Source organism: Agelaius tricolor, unplaced genomic scaffold (genome assembly GCF_023055355.1).
Source record: "Agelaius tricolor isolate 1412-34295 unplaced genomic scaffold, bAgeTri1.0.p SCAF_16, whole genome shotgun sequence".
Classification (NCBI taxonomy): Eukaryota; Metazoa; Chordata; class Aves; order Passeriformes; family Icteridae; genus Agelaius; species Agelaius tricolor.
This window is the reverse complement of record NW_027269276.1, coordinates 18,495,172-18,515,091: the sequence shown is the minus strand read 5'-3', so window position 1 is coordinate 18,515,091 and position 19,920 is coordinate 18,495,172. Positions and strand designations below refer to the sequence as shown.

The 19,920-nt window shown below is 47.0% G+C and overlaps 1 protein-coding gene across 2 annotated transcripts in view; it reads left to right on the top strand.

Annotated features, from left to right (window-relative positions):
* CSNK1G1 (casein kinase 1 gamma 1) overlaps window positions 1-19,920 on the top strand; it is a 101,407-nt gene that overhangs the window by 26,489 nt on the left and 54,998 nt on the right. For both annotated transcript variants that reach the window (XM_071441984.1, XM_071441982.1), the window contains exon 3: window positions 15,683-16,099. In XM_071441984.1, the coding sequence (XP_071298085.1) occupies window positions 15,922-16,099 (178 nt within the window). In that variant the 5' untranslated portion in view covers window positions 15,683-15,921. The remainder of the gene's footprint in view (window positions 1-15,682; window positions 16,100-19,920) is intronic.

The window sequence follows — 19,920 nt, the reverse complement described above, 5'->3', positions numbered from 1 at the left end:
ACGAGCTGCCTCTCATGTCCCAAGCTGTTCCCTGAGCTGTGGGAACAGGAGGCTGCACAGATTCACCCAGAGCAGGGTGAGTTCAGTCAGGTGGGGAAAGCCAGTCCAGCATTGATGATGTTGCAGGTTCTGAGATGGTTTTCAAGTCCTTCACTCCAACACAGAGCATTGCTGTGCTCTTCCCTTGCTCCCAGGGCTTGGCTGCCTGGTGCTTGTCCATCACACCTGCACTGTCATGGCATCAGCTTCTCAGGAATAATCTGGAATGCCCTTGTGCCACCTGCCTGTGTTCATGATCTGACTGAGAAGACTCAGCTAGAAATAGCCTAAATTTTCTTCCGCATGTGGTGATTCAAAAGGGCTGAGCACAGAGCCATTTTTGGGTTTCAAACCACAAAAACAATGCTTGAAAAAGTGCCTAAAGTACTGGGCTGTTGTCTAGAGATGTGATCAAGAGGTGCTGTCTTTCCTTGTGGAAGAACTGCCTTGTAGGCAGAAGAATTGGGCTTGTTTTTCCAGCTTTCTCAAGGTCATGTTGTTGGCATGGGAGAGGGAACAGGTGCTGTAATGGAGTAATTACTCTTGGAAATACAGTTTAAGATAGCACCTAAAGGGGATCTGTGGTTGAGAGAGGCAGGGTTCCAGCAAAGGATTCTTAGAGCTCAGCCTGTATTTAAGTGAAGATTTGGTGGTGGGGGAGGATTTAGATGGGAGATTTGTGCCTCTCAGAGGGCAAAGAGGCTCAGTAGTAACTGGCTTCTCCCATGGTTTGGAGGCAAGTCCTGCATGGGACAGCCCCCCATGTCTTGTTTTAGATGATGCTGTTAAAGCTAACAGGGTGGGAAAAGGTGTTGTGTCTCTGCTCAGTGAGGTTACTGCCTGTGAAATGAGTGCTGGGGTTCAGTGTGCAGAAATGTGCCAGCTGTGATTAGTCCAGGGCCATGCAGTGCAGGATAAAGGAATGCTATCATCAGGATGTGCTTCCCTTGGCTGGAGATCTCTCCGAGTACCTGTGTGGCATCTCTGCTTTATTTTAAAAGATAAACTTAACTCTGAAGTCCAGATGAGTGTGAGAGGTAGAATAAACAGCTTTCTCCTTCAGCTCCAGAACTTGCTCTGACCATCACTCCTTGTTCAGTGTTTTCTTGCAGGGCATTGGCTTCAGTTTCTCCATTGCTAATCCAGGGAGTCCAGAAGGTATTTTATAATCTCTCTGTACCAAACTGTTGCTATATCACAGCCTTGGTTCTTGAGGAACCTTCAGGCTTCTCTCTGCAGTGTCACTAATTTTTAAGTTATTCTAGGATGGGAAATACAGTTTCATGGAGCTGCACACACTTCCTATAGCTTCTGCTGCTGGAATGAGTGAATTCAAGGATGTCTTAGGAAGTGTGGTTCCAGTTTCTGGATGATCCAGTATCTAATAAGGCCCAAGTTCTGAAGTTCTTTTTTCTGAACAGGGATAAGCAACTCCATTCCCATGTGGATTCCATTGTGTTATGCTGCACAGCTGAGCTGGTACTTCATTATTTTCCTCACTGAGGGAATATGTGTGGATAGGTCTCCTATGACTTCATCATATCAGTGGAGAAATTCAGGGTCTTTGAATTCTTTGTTAAGTGGGATTGATGGCAGCTTTGTTGTGGTCAGCAGGCCAGGCTGGTGGGAAGGGGTGGCATGCAGACAGAGGCACCTGGAGAGGTGGGACTGTGGGGAACTCATGGAGCTCAGCAAGGCCAAGTGCAGTGTCCTGGCCCTGGGCCAGGGCCATCCCAAGCACAAACACAGCCTGGGGGGAAAAGGGACTGAGCACAGCCCTGGCAGCCCCAAACCCAGTGCCCTGGGTGATTCCCCAGCTTGGGCAGCAGGGCAGGGGGGAAATCTGCCCCACTCAGGTGAGATTCCACCTGCAGAGCTGCTCCAGTTCAGAGGTCCCACCAAAGAAGAACATGGAGCTGCTGGAGGCAGTTCAGAGGAGGCCAAGGAGATGTTCCAAGGACTGAAGCTCCTCTGCTTTGGAGCCAGGCTGGGAGAACTGGGGGTGCTCATCTCAAAAAGGCTCCAGGGACACCTCAGAGCCCCTTCCAGGGCCTGAAGGGCTCCAGGAGAGCTGGAGAGGGACTGGGACAAGAGCCTGGAGGGATAGGACAAGGTGGAATGGCTTCCCACTGCCAGAGGGTAGGGTTAGATGGGATACTGGGAAGGAATTCTTCTCTCTGAGGATGAGCAGGCTCTGGCACAGGGTGCCCAGAGCAGCTCTGGCTGCCCCTGGATCCCTGGAAGTGTCCAAGGCAAGGCTGGACAGTGCTTAGGATAGTGGGAAGTGTTACTGCCCATGGCAGGGGGTGGAACAAACTGAGCTTCCAAACCAAACCAGTCTATAAACACTGGAGAGGGCTAGAAACTTCTGAAACAGGAGTCTCAAATATAAGTCTAATGCCTTGAGGACTGCAACAAAATCCTTCTTTTTGTTAACCACAAGCCTTCACTCCTGTCCATACTAGTGGGTATTTATAGTTTTAGTGGTGTGTGCCTTGTCTTTCCTTCCTAATGGATTGCTGGATCACAAGTGGGTGGAAGATTTGTTTGTTTTGGCACCATATTCCCTTTACATAGGCACGTCTGGAGTTCAGAGCAAACGGAGCCGGGCCGTGAACTGTGCAAAGTCCTTAACAGGAGGGAAAGGAGAGAAGCAGGAAGAGTTGTCATGTAAAATTACCTCTCTGAAAGTGACCCATCCCTTCAGTTTATTTCCCTGCTGGTTTACAGGCTGCTTCCTCGAGCTGACAGTGCTCCATGGATGCACTGTGAGGTTGAACACTTGTGTCAGCACTGCCTGTTTCTGCCACCTGCCCTCCCTGGGTGTGCTGAGGGTTGTTAATCCAGTATCCCTCCTTTAGGGCATTGAGGAGCTCCAGTGGCAATGCTCTTCTGGCACAGATTGTAATGGATGTAACCAAAACAGCAAGGTGACCTCAGGGAGGGAGCTCAGGTGTTCACTGGCTGTAGAAGTGCCTTTGATTGACCTGTCAGATAAGCACCAGGCAGTGACACCGTGCTGAGATGCACATAAAGGGTTATCAGTGTCAGTGACAGCAGCTGACATGAATTAAATCCATGGCATGACCTTAACACAGCAGCATTTCCACAATTTGGCTTTATAATGAAAATAAATGTGCTGTTGAAGCTGGATATGGCTTTGGAGTTACTGCTTGTGACTAGAAAAATCATAGGTTATGGGATATCCTGACTTGGAAGGGACCCACAGGGGTTATCAAGTCCATCACCTGGCCCTGCTCAGGACACTCCTACAATCCCATGTCCCTGAGAGCATTGTCCAAACACTCCTTGAGCTGTGGCAGCCTTGGGGCCAAGACTATTCCTTGGGGAGCCTGTTCAGTGCCTGACCACCCTCTGGGGGAATAATTTTTTCCTAATATCCAACCTAACCCACCCCTAGCACAGCTCCATGGTATTTTTCTTGCTATGCAGGGATTTGGGGGATTGCAGATGTCCTTGTAGGCATTAACACCCTCTTGGGCACATTGTCCATCACTCAGTGCAAAGGCAGGTGATGTCTGACCACCCCTGTTTGCCAGCCTATGTTCAGAAGGGATAGTGATGTCTTAACCAGGCTGATCCTTCACAAATTTAATTTTTTCCTTTTACTGTGAGCTTGAGGGGGGAAATTTGATGAGCGTGGTGATGCCCATGTGAGAGTTGGATGGGTATTGGCAAGAAGATGTCTCTGAAGCTTCTCCAGACTGTCACCATGAGAAATCAGAGTGTGTTTGTTGCCATCTCTGGTGCTGCACGTGCCACCCAGATGTGTTCTGGTGTGTACAGTGGCTTTACAGGAGCGCCAGTGCAGAGACTCCATCTCTACTGATGCTGCTCACCTGGAGCACATGGACCTCATCTTGATGTCATTTTACAAAGAAGCTGCACCTGTGAAATCCCAGGTAGCAGAATAACAGGTGTGGGATGGTGCTTCCTAGCACACCTGGAAGGAGCTAAAACACCCATCCAGTGTGTGAAGACTTCTGAAGAGCTGACAGCTTCAAATTTGAGGAAGAAAAACCCAGAAAACCAACCAAGAGCACAAACCTTCAAGTATTATGATTTTTTAAAGCCACATGGCTGCTCCTGGAGTGTTGGTGGCTCCTGCTTGGCCTGCCCCTGCAGGCAGGTGCCCTGGGCCGCTTCCTTGCCAGACTGAGGAAGGAGCTGGGCACAAACACTTTGTTTCTGTGATCAAATGCAACCGTTTGTGTGTGTATTTTGGGATTACAGTGCCTAACTGCCCTTCTGAGGAAGTGCAGATTTTTCTGGGGCTGATGGTGTTTGTGTGGGTGTAGCCACCAGCAGAGAATTAGACCAGTAACCAAGACTGGACCTTGCACTGGGGAGGAGGCAGCTCCTCCTGCCAGCAAACAGAGCGACCTTTGCTTCTTTTAGAAATAAATGAAGAAAAATAAATTATAAGAAATTAAAATTTAAAAGGCAAGAGACAGGATCTAAACATCTTCTGGCCTGCCTGCAAGGGGGTTGTGCTTCTCTAGTGGGAATTTTGCTTAGTCTGGATGTAATTCCTAGCACCTTCCAGTCACATAGGTAATCCAGATCCTTCTGACAGCTGAGCTGCCTCATCAGGACACAGAGCTGGGAGATCTGGGAGATATAGGGAGTCTTATCAGACAGGAAGGAAATGATGGCTCTTTATGTGCCATAAAGATGCTGCCCTGTGGGATAGGTGGGTTTTGGGGTGGGACAGCTTGTTTTGACATCATGGAGTTTTTATAATCCCATACCAGGAAGGGGATTGCTGTAGAAGGTTTCAGGCTTTGAGTGTAATAGTGCCTTAAATATCAAATTCTGGCAGTTTTTAATGGACATTCTCTATCCCAATAAAAACCTTCCTCTCCCAAAACAGAGGTAGCAAGTAATCAGGGTGTTGGCAACAGCATTGGCTTGCTTAGGCTGAAGCACTGATTTATTAAGCCCAAATCATCAGGATTTATTACTTAGGGTTGTGGTTCTTACCTTTCCAGCTCCCTTGTGCTCTAAGCCTCACAAGCAGGTGAATGGTTCATAAGCAGGTGAATGGTTCATAAGCAGGTGAATGGTTAGTCACCCCCATCTGACAGCCATTCACCTCCAAAAAAGCAGCCCCATTAAAAGCTGGGACAGATTTCTCTCCCTGTGTAGGTCTCAGGTACATAGTTTCCTCTTCAAGACATGGTTTAGTTGCAAACAAAATATGTAGGTGATGTCAGTCAAATTCCTGCCAAATGTCTCATTATATGAAGAGACACTGTGGTCTGCTACTCTCTCCTTGACTGCTGGAAAAGGCAGTGTCTTCACAAAAGAGAAGGTGAAGTTCAGGCATTAAAAGGAAAAAACATGTCCATTAAATCATGGACTTTCAGATTTTCTTGTGTTTTCCCTTAATACACTCCCTCTCTCTCCTGGTGGCATCACCATTGCTATTTTTTTGCAAAGTGCTGCTGTTCCAGCTCTTACATCACCATGTTTCCAGTTTATTGCCCAGCTCTTACAAGGAGTTTTTAGTGATGAGCAGCCTTGAATGAAGTTTGTTGGGCACCATCAAGAGTCTGTGGGATGGAATGACACAGACTTGGCAGAGTTCTCTTCCCCATTTGCTGTCAAGCGTTTTTGGGCTTTGCCTGCCAGGCCAGGACTTCAAGTTCAGCTGCACAGAATGTACTTGAGACTTCTACCCACTGCACTGTTCTTGGGCATGTTCCCTTCTTATCTTTTCATCCTCTCCTTGTATGAGGCTGTGTGGTGGTGAAGAACACTTGAGTTCCTGTGGGGTCATCCCTGGAATCACAGAAGGACATGGATGCACAATCTCCTACAGCCACAGGAGCTTTGGGTGGTGGCTGCTGTTCATCCCTGCAGGACACACCTGAGCCAGGCTGAATTGTGCCCAATTTGTGGTGCATTTGGCACTTGGTGACTAAATCATCTCACTGAATTAGACACTTGTGTGAAAATCCCTTTCTGAAGCCACCTACTTCTGGTGCAGCCTCATAACTTCATTCCTATTGCATGGAAATGGAATCTTCTCCAAGGCTTTGCTGCTCTGTGCTGGACATTTGGACACTGAGAGAGCCCTTGCAGCGTGTTTAGAGCTCAGTGCTGTGAGAGTCCAGATGTTTTCCTGTCTCCTGAGCCACCAGGTACAAACACTGAGCACCAGAGGCTGATCCTGAGTCTAACCAGTGGTGTCTGAAGATCATTTTAAGAGCTGGTAAGAGACTTAGCAGAAGTTTGGTGTCATTTTGAGCTGAGGCAGCAAAGAAACCGTTCTGCTTGTTTGTCCTCAGCTTTTGGAAGTGCTCTAGGTATTGGTGGGACAGAGAGAGGACAGCCTGTTCCCATCAGGTTACCACAAGCCAAGCCTGGGCACCTGGGGCTTTCTTAAATTGGAATACAAAGACCCTGCATCTGAATCCCACCTCACTGCTGTTCTGTTAGGACACTTTTTATGGATACTGGATGGCACTTGACAAGAATGTGTCCTTCCATAGGGGAAACACATTCCTGTTGGATGCACTTTGGACAGGGCCAAAAGGTTCTCGGCACCTCAGGGCTCCCTGTTATCCCAAGCTGGGTTCCACTAGCACAGCTTCTACCCACCCTTGCCACCAAGGTTTCTTCAGTTTTCTTTGACCCATCTCCTCAACTTCACAAGGACTTTTCCTCTGGTGAGAGGCTTTTCCCCACCCCACACACACTGTGGAAGCTGCCTTGGCTCTAAACTTGATCTTGGCATTCCTTTCTGAAGAATAAGAAAGCACTTCATGGTTTGGAGACTACCAAGGCTTTTGGGGGTGGGGGGAGGTTGTGTCTGGCTGCCAAGTTCACCAGTCCTTCCAGGCTGTCTGAGCCTGTCTGCAGTTTATCCTCTGTGCTGCTTTTCCCTGCCAGACAGAGCAGATAAAACAGTCGTAGATGATTGAGGTGCATCTGTGTTAAATTAGGCTGTAAATCTGTAAAAGTGATGTTGCTGCCAGTGATCCAAGGCTGCTCCAGAGCCTAAGCTCCCCTGGTGGTCTTGTCGAGGACTTTGATACCATTAACTGCAAACTACATCCATCAACCACCATGGATGCACCTGAATCCATGTGCTTTGGATTATTCCTTGGTGATGGATGCACATGGCTGTCTAGAAGTCATCTTTGCCCTTTTCTTCTTCAAACCCATGGCCTGGAAGGAAGGGGGTGGTATAGGGACATCTGCACCTCTCTTTTTGCTGTTAAACAATTTGGTATTTTAAGAGGAAAAATAAACCTACAGGTTTATGATGCCTGGATACCAGAGAAGAGAACTTCTGCAGGGTCTGTTGTACAGCTTTTGCTGCTGGCAGGTTTTTCCTCATTTCCTCTGTAGCATCCCCATAAATACATATTTCTGCTGAAACCTGATCTTTTGTAGCCTTACCCAGCCTGTTTTGCCAGCAGAGATGTATCCTGACCACCAGGCTCCTTGAGAAGCTGTTCAAAGATTGGACTTGATGATCTTGGAGGTCTTTTCCGACCTTAGTGATTCTAAACACTGGATGGTAAAGCTGGGGTCAGGAGGTAGATCCCAAAAGTGCTGTGGGTGTGAGAGTCCCCTCCAGGCAGGGACAGCAGGACCCCCAGGATGCAGGGAATGCTGCCCTGGGGCTGCTGGGGAGTATGGACTGCAGGGATCACAGGGATGTGCTGCTCACGGCCAGGCACTGGCACTCCAGTGGGGTTTCTACAGAGGGATGTGAGTCTTATGTCTGCTCAAGCCTCACAAGATGCAGAGGCACTGATCTGGCAGTTGCACTTCAGCTTTTACTCTACCCAGCCTAAAAAAAAAGACCAAAATATGTAGAGCTCAGGTTTCATGAGGGGATTTTTCATTTTATTCCAGCATTCAGCTGCTTCTTTAGCTGTTCCAGCATAATGTCCCTCTTCATTGACAGCACTAACCCTCCTTTTCTGACAGATTATGGTCTCTAGCCCTTTTTCCATCTGTAGGAATGTGCATCCCTGGCTGCTGGCACACGTTTGGCTGGGACTCAGTTCGGGGAGAGAAGTCGATGAATTGATCTCACATCACACAATCCACTTCCCTGGAAAATGCTCTATGCTTTGTTTTGACTCTGCTTTGTTTTGACTCTGCTCATGTGGAAGAACTAAATTTCCAACTAAATTAGTTTTTCCCTTGGAAACATTCCTGGCTTTCGTGCTGAGCTTCTGTAGAGGGGATTGGGAACAAAGTTCAGGAGTGAACTTAGAGAATGGGTGCTTGGATCACTCTCAGGGAAACAATCAACTGAGATCACTTGGAAAAGTAACTTGCTGATGTATTTAGTTGAGGATTATACAATTAATGTGTTTTAGCATGTTCACAAGGCCTTCAAGGAAAAGAGCTCTTGGAAGTTCACTCCACTCAGCTATAAAAAGGCACAAGTTCATTTGGGTTCATCCCTGTTTGTAAAAACTGTAATTGGAGGATGCAAACTTGACAGTCCTGGGCATTCAAGAGTAATGAATGAGTGTAGTGATCCACAGTTGTCCATCCTTCTCCCTTCCCAGCAATATACACTTAAATATTGTTTGTGTGCCTCCTTATTTTCCTCCTGTGAAGCACTGAGCAAAACTAACTGCACAAGCTGAAGATTAAATTGTTGGGTCAAATGATTCAACAGAAGCAATTCATAATGTTTGAAAGGCATCTGCAGCCTCCAAGGTTGGGAAGAATCTCCCAAGTGAGGGGCACTGATGTGTACCTGCTTGCTGTAGTTGGCAGCCAGCTTTGTCACTGCTGCTCCCAGCTCTAAATTGCAACAGAGAATTTTGACCTACTTTTTCAGTTTTTCTGTTGTTTTGCACAACATTGAGGACACTGAAACCAGGTCAGTGTAGTGCTGGTTGGGGAAGCACAGATAAATGCTGATCTCTGTGGAGAGGTGCTGCTGGGGTACAGCAGGGGACTTGGAATCCATCCAGTGGAAGATCCTTGGAGTAACCAGAAAGCTCTTGAGTGGGAGACAAAAAGGCAAAAAAACCCCCAAAAAAGATATTTCTCATGTCTGAGTGGGGAAAGTACTTGATTTCCATCTTCCCTTCCTTGGCTTGGATAATAGCCAAGCACCAGAGCAGGGCCCTCTTCCAGGTGACACCAAGAGTGTGGATCTGCTGGAGGGCAGGAAGGCTCTGCAGAGGGATCTGGACAGGCTGGATCCACAGGACAGGGCAGTGGTGTGAGGCTCAATAGGGCCAAATCCAGGTACAGCACTTCAGTGACAACAACCCTGTGGAGCACTCCAGGTGTGGAGTTGGTGTCTGGGAGGCTGCCTGGTGAAAAAGGACCTGTAATGGTCAATATGAGCCCAGGTGTGGCCAAAAAACCAGCAGTGTTCTGGCTTGTGTCAGCAATAGTGTGAGCAGCAGGACCAGGTAAGGATTGACCACCTGTACTGGGCACTGCTGAGGACACACCTGGAATCCTGGGCTCAGTTTTGGACCTCTCACAGCAAGAAAGACACTGAGGGGCTGAGGCATGTCCAGGGAAGGGTCTGGAGCACCAGGAGCAGCTGAAGGAGCCTAGGGAGGCTCAGCCTGAAGGAAAGGAGGCTCAGGGGGGACCTTCTGGTTCTGCACAACTCCCTGACAGGAGGGGACAGCCATGGGGGGCTCAGGCTCTGCTCCAAGGGAACAAACAACAGGACAAGAGGAAATGACCTCAAGCTGTGCCAGGTGAGGGTTAGTTTGGGTATTGGGGAAAAGTTCTTCATAGAAAACTTTGTCAAAGGTTGGAGCAGGCTGCCCAGGGCAGTGGAGGAGTCACCACGCCTGGAAGTGTTCAGGAGATGTGTGATGTGGCACTTGGGGACATGGTTAAGTGGTGGCCTGGGCAGTGCTGGATTAATGGTTGGACTTGATGAGCTTAGAAAGCCTTTTCAACCTTATGGATTCTGTGATTCTAACATAGGATATTTGTTATTAATAATCATCTCATTTGTCTCCTCGGGAGCAGGGCAAATCTCAAAACTCTTATTATTAGAACAGTGACTTTGTCAGGAGTAAGTAACAGGAAGGCTGCAGAAGAAGAAAATTCTGTTGTGGCCAGTTGGAAGGACAGAAGCAGGATAAGAAATGCAGCATCATGAAAGTGGGGAGATAAAAGCAGTGGGATGAGAAGGCTTTAAGGGATGTGAAGCCCGTGGAGATGTGTGACCATGCAGAAGAGAGCAGAGCTGGGAATGAAGGCTTTCCTAATTGCACTTTATTAAAGGCAGAGCATTGACACCTTGGAAGCTGTTAAGGCACACAGTGAGGCAGAGCACACAAAGCCAGCTTGATCCTCTAAACTTAGGGGTGTAAGCACAAAATGAGTTGGTAGATGCTAAAAACATGAGCAACACATCTTGTATGTCCTGGTTTCAAAATGTTTCTCCTTACCTGCAGCTTGGCTGCCCTCCCTTTTCCAGAGGGTGAGTGCTTTGTCCCAGTCTGTGGCAAGGCCAGGGAAGTTTTCTGCTGCTGAAGGCTCTACTTTTTACACAGTGTGAGGGTGGAAGCTGGTGAGCTCATATCTGTGTGTTTATAACATGTCAGTTGAGAGCCCTGGAGGATTTTCTAGGCTTTGAAGTCATGTGGGAAGTAGCAGATCTTGTCTGGAAAGTGCTCTCCACATCAGGAGACTTACCAGACGTATTTACACAGGCACGTGGGGTGGATGTTGGAAAACCCAGTGGGAAGGCATGTGCCTTGTCCTAAAGCAATGATCTTGAAGCTGCTTTGAGGAATTGTGGTCCTGTGTCTGTAGAGAGTTCACCCATCCCAGCAGAAAATGGGGCTTTCTTGGACATCTCTTCTTAAAAGATTTAAAAAGGAATTATGGGGCTGAATTCCTGCTTTTCAGGCTGTTGCTTCATCCACCAGGCATTTTCAGTTTTATTTCTGGCATGTAGTGACTCCTTCAGGGATCAAAACCACACACAGACCTCAACCAGGCCAGGCCTGCTTGCTTCAATTTGAAGAAGGGGATGTTCATTGAATATTTCAGTTTGGACAGATTTCTGAAATTGTGCCACAAACCAAGACTTTAAGCAAACTTGCTCCTGCCATGGAATGATCTCCAGAGTAACTCAAGAAGGTCAAAGAAGTTTTGAGTTCAAGGGAAGCGAGCTTTTCCTTTGGGGAACAAGGGAGAGGGGGAACAAGAATGGCTTTGGCTTCGTTGCACCAACCTCTCATTTGTGATGTCCTTTCCTACATTGGAAGGGCTCCCCTGAAAAATGGTGTGGCTGTGGGCAGTGTTTCTGTGCCATTCATTAAACACTCCTTTATGCTGGATTGTGGATATCAACACAAACAGCAGCTGCCCTCCAGACCTGCCTGGAATTGTTCCAGTCCAGGCTGGAGCAGGCTTGGAGCAACCTGGGATAGTGGAAGGTGTCCCATGGCAGGGGGTGGAACAAGATGGGCTTTAAGGTCCCTTCCAACCCAAACCATTCCATAATTTAACACCACCTGGAAGCTGGTTTCTAGCTGTAGTGCTGTGGGTTTATCAGTGGAGGAGAGGTTGTGACATAGATTTGGGTCTAAATGTTTGGAAGTGTGTAGGATACAGTGCTGTTGTTTTTTACTTAGCTGACTGTGCTGCAAATAATTTCCTTTCAAGCCTGTTTCTTTCATTAAATAACTGTTCCTGTGTCTCCAACTGTATTGTAGTGAAATCAATCCTGGGATTGGGCTGATTCACCATTAGGCAAATATCTTCATGCAGCTCTGTTCAAATGGAAGTAACTTTGAGGAGCAATCTTGCTGAGTGGGTGGAAAGGTAGGAAGGAATCATTATAAAAAAAGTTTCAATCATGACAGGAAGTCATCCTGGTGTTCTGAGCAGCCTTTAAATATTAATGTGACTGACAGTCTGGTCTTCATTCTTCTGCTGCTTCCCCTCCAAAGCCAGCTGAGTTCTCTGCTGGTCCTCAAAGGCCATATTTGATGCCATATTTACTACTTACACTTTTAGTAGGTGGTAACGATGGTGTAAGATCTTTGTGTGATCTGGTGTGCTGCTCCTCAGCTTGGCTGTGATAAAGAGCTTCTCAGAGGTGTGGTTCACTCACCTATTGCTGCTCTGAATTCCTGTTTGCAGGAGGCTTTCAGCTGAGAGAGGATGGTTAGTGTTTGCAGACTGCCAGGCTGACCTTTCCATCCTTCTCCCCAGGGAGAGCTGATCCAGATGGGGAGCGGGGGAAGGAGCTCATAACTGTTAACATCTTTTTCCTTTGTGAGCCACAAGATGTGTGGTGGGACTCGTGCTTAATTTGCCTGAGGATAATGGGCTTGCTTGTCCTATCTGAGATGTGCTGAGCAAGGTATAAACTGGGCAGGGTTTGTGCTCTTGCTGGAGATTTTTTTCTGTTTCCATTTCTGAGGTTGTAGGTAGTTCTCTGTCATAAATTATTCAGTCTTGAGTGAAATAATGACTTCGGTCTCCAGGGAGAAAAAATTCTTCTCTGGCTTTGGCAAGTTCAGCTGTGTTCTCCAAAGTGTTACTGGGTTTTTACTCATAGAATTCCTGTGTCCTGCTCATCTTTCTTAGTGATCCAACCCTAGGAACACTCCAGCATACTGGAATCATTTAGGTGGGCAAAGCCCTGTCAGGTCACTGAGTCCAGCCTTTCTCCCATGTCTGCCAAGCCCATCACTGAGCCATGTCCCCAAGTGCCAGACCCATATGTTGTATTACATAGAAGATGATAGCTTTAACTGGAAATAAAACATTTGGCTGGAATGTTCTGTGTCTACTTCTCTTGCCATAGCAGAGATAGACCAGATAGACCAAAACTTCCCATGCTTCAGTTTTATTTTTCCAAAATTTTATCAGAAGACCAAATGACAGATAGACCAAAATTTCCCATGCTTCAGTTTTATTTTTCCAGAATTTTATCAGAAAGACCTGATAAAATGCGTGAGTTTGAGTAAATCCACCTGCTACTAGAAGTCATTCTCACATTTGGTTTGAGCTCAGCAGTAAAACTCTGTAGTTTCACTGATGGTTCTTTTTCGTGTTGTTTGTTTTGAAGCCAGTCTCTCCTCCCAGGACAGCCTGGGGTGGAGTCCAGTCAAAGTGATTTTCTGATATCTGATAGAGCCTCATCACTGCTCCTGCTGACTGGTTTCACAGGGCAAACACAGCTCTGCTGTGCCTGTGCCAAGCGTGGCAGCTGAGAGTGTGTGGGGATGGATGTCTGTGATGAAAAACCAGCTCAGCCAGTTCACTGGTAACGGATGCTTCCTGCTCATCCATATTCAGCTCTGAGTATTAAATCTGGGATTAATTTGAGGGACAAGTAAAGCCTGGTAATGCTAAATAATTTCTTGTACATGAACATGTCCAGCTCTTTTGTCTAGGCCAGAGGTACAAATGATGTTTCACACATTGCTTGGGAGCGTGCTGGGAGCTTGTCACTGTGGTTGATGGCCAAACTGGTGGTGTGGCTGAGACATGGAGGTTCTCAGGTGACCTGGTGATTGTCACGCCTCCTGGAGATGCTGCAGACATGCTGTGTGACATTTTCTGCAGGGATCCACAGCTGTCCCAAGTGACAAGGAGAATTCCAGTACCTAAAGGGGACAGACATACAGGAGGGCTGAGGTGGGACTTGTTACAAGAGCAAGAAGTGACAGGACAAGGGGACTTGAAGCTGAAAGGATATGTTTAGATTGGATATTAGGGAGAAATTCTTCCCTGTGAGGATGGGGAAGCCCTGGCACAGGGTGCCCAGAGCAGCTGTGACTGCCCCATCAAGAGTCCAAAGCCAGGTTGGGCGGGACTTGGAGCACCCTGGGCTAGTGGAAGGTGTCCCTGCCCATGGCAGAGGATGGAATTAAATGAGATGGGCTTTAAAGTCTCTTCAACCAAACCATTCTGTGATTCTGTGATTCTATAAGTACTCAAGAACTGGAATTTCCAGCTGGTAGTCCCCTGCATTTTGTGGATCCAGCATGAGTGACCCCCACCTTCTATCCAGGTGCCTTAGGTCAAACAAAAAGTCTCCAGAAACAGAAGTGTTCCTCAGCTGGAGGCCAGGGAAAGCATAGTCAGATTTCAGAAGGGCTTCTGCTTCTGTTCTGTGTGGATGGGTAACAATCCTTGTCTTTTATTTTTGGATAACTGGAAGTAAGTACCTTAGCTTCATCCTGTGGTGGACCAGAGGATGATCATTGAATGAGTTAATGGTTGGACTCAATCATCTTGGAGGTCTTTTCCAACCTTAATGATTTAATGGCAAAATGAACAGAAGGAACTCTTGCTTAGCCCTCTACAGAGATATTGTTGCAGGAGAACTGAGCCAGCTGCCTGAGTAGAGTAACTTCTGAGCCCTTGTTTACAAGTTTGTGCTCTGTGTCCTTCCATGGGACTCTTGGTTGGGTGGTGTCATTGAGCACTTGTGTGATTGCTTTGGAGGCATTGGAAGTAGGACACAAACCTTGTTGGTAAAATTATACAGGAACATCTGGAAAATCTGAATGCAGCAGTGTTCCTGTTCCTTTATCTCCTGGGATATGGGGTAGTTCCAGGTGTGTTTATTCTAATCCTTGCTTGAGAACTGCACCCCAAGAGTGCCCAATACCATCTCCTGATGCAGCACCTGTGCAGACAAGATATCCTGCAACCTTTCCCTTTATTGTGCTGATTTCTTGGGAAGTGAGGGGAAGCTCAAACCACCAGGCTGGTACCTCTGGACTGTCCTTGTGGGGCAGGACCTCCTGGGTCCTTGCAGCTCCTGCCAGTCTCCTCTGGTCTTGTTCCTGAGCACAGAAGAACCATTTGGCCTGCAAGGGTTGACAAGCATCTATGTTTTGTCCCCTTTAGACTGAATTATCAGCTTCTAAAAAATAATTAATCATGCTTTGGCTCTTCATTTTGGTCTTCTCTGTAGGTCAGCAGTTTGAATTAGCAAATATATCTGAGGTCAGTTTGGACTTCAGTGATTCTCATGGGTCCCTTCCAACTTAGGTTATTCAAGATAATCTAGATCAACTTGAAGAGAGGTAAAAGGAAGGAGAATTTTATTTAAATGCTACAAAATTTTTTTCTTCTCCTGGCACCTTTCATTAGCCTCTTTGTATTTTTTGTCTGGCTTTTCTGTAGTACTTGATAAATGTATGAAGTGAGGAAAAACCAAATCTACACTTCACAGGGGCTTTAAAGGTGGGATGTGTTTTCCTCACAGTCCACCTGACATGCTGGTGTAGTTGGAATTGCTCTGGTTACTGCATGTGGTGTCAGTCCTGATAACTCCAGTGGAATCATGGAATTACAGACTGGTTTGGGGTGGAAGGGACCTTAATGCTCAGCTGGATCCACCCACAGCCATGGGCAGGGACACTTTCCACTAGACAGGTTGCTCCAAACCCCATCCAGCCTGGCCTGAGACACTTCCAAGAATGGGACAAGCAGCAACAGTGGATGGACAGCACTTATATTTCTTCATGACATCAGGGCTTTTTATCAGAAACTTGTTAAGAAAATGATAAAGTTTCCATATAGCTGTTAAATTCCTCAAGGCCAGGAAAGTTCTGAACATTGTTCCTTTCTCACCTGGTATTTTAAAATAATGATTTTTATTTCATGCATTTCTTCTTTTCCCCAGGTAAGAAACCAAAAGCAACCTGCCTTTATTGAATTCTCAAGAACACAGCCGACCCTTTGGTACATTATCAAGATGCATTAGGAAACTGGATCTGGTGCCAAAAGAACTTCCATGAGTTTCCATGACTCTCTTGAACCCCAACGCGGATACTTTTGGATATAAATTTCTGTTCTAAGGAGGAGAGTGTGTACTCCAACTCCTTTCTGCCAGCTTGCTGGCAGAGGTATTTCACTAAGATCATGGACCATCCTAGTAGGGATAAGGATGAAAGGCAGCGGACGACGAAAGGAATGCCGGGGAGGAGCGGGCACGGATCGCGGCCGAGCTCATCGGCGTCCTCCGGCGTCCTCATGGTGGGACCCAACTTCAGAGTGGGCAAGAAGATTGGGTGTGGGAACTTTGGAGAACTCAGACTAGGTAAGAAGCAAGCATTTTAGTGGCCTGCATTGTGCAAATTAGCATTTCACCACTGGAATATGAATGCATAGAAACTTTCCCTGGCTCGAGAAATGCGTGCGCTGTCTTGTTTCCCAAGTGTTGAGCTGTCTTATCCGAAGCTTCTGACTCAGAAGATGTAACTCTTAGAATGATTTTGATTTGCATAAAGTCAAAGGGAATACACTGGAGAGGCCAAAGATGCAAATTTTGAACAATCCCAACAAATGACGACTGTTCACAGCGCTAAATGTCTTGCCTAAGGTGAAAAAAAAATATCAACTGTGAATTGCTGATTCTTGCTCTCAATTTTTTGTTTGTAAGCTAGAACACCCATTTAAAGGGATGTTCCCAGCACTCAGACTCAATTCCATGTCCTTCTCTAACCTCACTGCCCTAATTTCAGCCCCATCACTCTGTGCCTGCTCTGTCTGTGTGTTGGGCTTGCTGGCGAGGAGCAGGATGTGCTGAGTGGCCATCTGGCTCCCTCAGCCAGCCCCACATTTGTTCATGGTCTGTTGGTTTCCTGACCACGTCTTGCAGCTGGTTGCCCAAAACAGATGGTTCCACTGATGCATTGTTTGTTTAGGACTACTTAAGAGACCAATACAGAGCAGTGCACTGGGCTCTTAAGTCATCCTAAAAAAACAATGGTTGTGTTTTAAATGAGATGGGGGAAGCAGCTGGTGTTGCTTCACATAACTCAAGGGTCGTAACACTACTGATAGTGTCTTTGTAGATTCCTGCTCAGAATCTGTCATCCTAAATGAATCTGTGTGATTTCCCTCTCTGAGGTTGGGTTATTGCATCAATACATGTGCTGCTGTTCCATGGTGTGAAGATCAACCAGCTCACTTCTGGTGTGTCTCAGTAAATGGGTATTTTGGTTTCAGCATTGCATCAGAGAAGTTTTATTGATTCATCTGAGCAGAGATAACACTCCTAAGGTGGAGAGAAACCAAGGGCAAGGGTGGAAACTCCCACCTTCCTGCACATGAGTATAATTGGCAGCTAAGATAAATTTGGATCCTTACAGTGACATAACTTGAATTGCTCCGTTGGATTCTCAAAGCCCCCCCCCAGCAAACGTCACAATCTCAGGATCCCCAGGGAGATGTTGAACTGCTTTGTAATCCAAGCTCTGCTCTGAGGTTTAGCACCTGCAGTGGATCCCTCTGGCTCTTGAGTTTATTCAGCTGGTGCCCAAATCACAGAATCACAGCCTGCTTTGGGTTGAGAGGCACCTTAAAACCCATCCCATTCCACCTCTGCCATGGGCAGAGACACCTCCCACTATCCCAGGGTGCTCCAAGCCCTGTCCAACCTGGCCTTGGACTCTTCCAGGGATGGGACAGCCACAGCTGCTCTGGGCACCCTGTGCCAGGGCCTGCCCACCCTCACAGGGAACAATTCCTTCCCAATATCCCATCTAACCCTGCCCTCTGGCAGTGGGAAGCCATTGCCCCTGCCTGTCCTGTCCCTCCAGGTCCTTGTCCCAGGTCCCTCTCCAGCTCTCCTGGAGCCCCTTTAAACACTGAAGGGGACCCCAAAATCTCCCTGGAGCTTCTCTTGTCCGGGTGAGCGCCCCCAGCTCTCCCAGCCTGGCTCCAGAGCATCTCCATGGCCTCTTCTGGACTTGTTCCAGCAGCTCCTTGTCCTGCTGCTGTTGGACCCTGGGCTGGAGGCAGCTCTGCAGGTGGGGTCTCACCTGAGTGGGGCAGAATCCCCCCTCCTCTGCTGCCCACACTGCAGGGAGGCAGCTCCTGTTTCCAGGATTCTTTTTCACATTTCTCAAAATTTTAGTGATATTGGGTTTATGACTTATGTAAAGTTTCATGGCATGGGCTTTACAGAAGAGATTTCACTTCTGAAAAAGTGAGTTTACAGAGAAATTCAGTTTTAAATTGCAACACCTGTTAATTGAGTGTTTCTTTTTTTTTAATGATATGTGTGTTGTTAATTCTAGTTTACTAAAAATTTAGGCAATGAGCCACACATACTGATAACAACAATTTGTTGTAAGGCTCTTACAGAAGCTGTATTACTCTCTTTTTTTCCATTTCTCTTGCTTTTTGCCAGTCACTATCACTTTAAGAGTTCCTGTTTGCTCAAATAGCAGCTATTTCTCTTGCACAGCCCATGGTAATTATCGCTGGGGGGAAGGAGAAGCAGCAGCTGAAATCCGAGCACACAAGTCTCTGATAACAGTTTTGTCCTGTGAAGATGAATGATGTGCCCTCTGCTTTTTGCCTATTTTTTACATGGTTTCAGAGCAGTTTAGCACCAATATCACAGGCAGAACAAAGTCATGCACTGAGAAGCAAAGGGAAAATAGGCTTTTCCAATTCCCTGAAGAATTTCTCTTTTTTAAGGTGTTGTGTTTCAGTTTAAGCTGCTCTTGTTTGATTCTTCAGGGAGGAGATGGCACTTACCTAATGAAGCTGTTTGCTGTATATACCCAGCTCACTGCTCAGGGTTGATCTTTCTTCCTGAAAATACAGATCACCCAAGGACATGACTTTTTTGGAGCATGTGGGAGCAGCACAGTTGGATTCCAGCCCTCAAAGAGCTGAGATGGGGAGCTGAACACGAAACTTAGCATTTGATAGGACAGGGGAAATGGCCACAGGTTGTACCAGGGGAGGGTAAGGCTGGATATTAGGAAAAAAATTCCTCACTGAAAGGGTGACTGAGCATTGGAGCAGGCTCCTCAGGGAAGAGTTGAAGTCACCATCCTTGGAAGTGTTCAGAAAAGGAGGAGATGTGGTTTAGGGGGAATGGTGGGACTTGTTCGAATGTTGGCCTAGATGATCTTGGACGTCTTTTACAAAATTAATGATTGTGATCTGGCCCAGAGTAATACACTGAAATGGGGTAAAGCAGTGGCTGTTTCTTCAGACAGCTGCAGAGCAGAGGGTATTCAAGAGCTTTGGTTTCCAAAATGGCTCAGTGTACTAGCAGGAATATTGTGCCAGCCCCACATCAGACCCTGCATGGATTTCGGGGTTCACAGGGATTTGACTCATTGATTGTATGGAGTGCTGTGATCAGCCACAACATCCAAGATTTGGGTAAATCCCCAAAATCTCTCTGCTGGCTTGCTCCAGAGAGAGAGATCTCCCCGTTGGTTTTGCTGTCCCTGTGTCCAAGCTGCAGGGTTTACTCTCCCTGCTCCTCACAGGCAGGACAGGTTGCCCAGAGAGCAAAGGCTCACAGGAGACAGTGCCCTCTGCACTGAAACAAGCCCTGAGAGGGGCTGCACCTTCACTCAGCTCAACCATAGATCTGTAGCACAGGGAGGGGATGTCACTGTGCTGGCAAAACCCTGTCAGGATGAGGCAGTGCTTTTGATGGAGCAGTAAGTCCATGGCTCAGTTCTGGGTAGTTCCACTGACAATTCTGTCATATTCCAAAGGAGAAGGGATGCATAATATCACCAGCATTCATGTGGGAAACTTCCCCAGGAGGATTTCTCAAGGCCTTGGCAGTGAGATGTGGTGAATGTACAGATGGATTGGGGGCAGCAGAGAAGCCCAAGAAGATCCATCTCCATACTGATGCATCTGCACAGGGACAGACCCTTGGACACTTGGGACATGCCTGATTTGCTGTTCCTTCTACAGCAGGTCTGAAATTATCAGCTCCTGGTGTAGGAGCTTCCCAGGACCTGCTCCTGCCCTGCCCTCCACATCTAACATTATTCCACTCAAATCATGACTTTGGAAATATTGGTTATTTCCAAAATTTGGTTATTTTGGAACTACAGCCCCAGTATCAAATGCTATTACCATGTTTAAGTATTT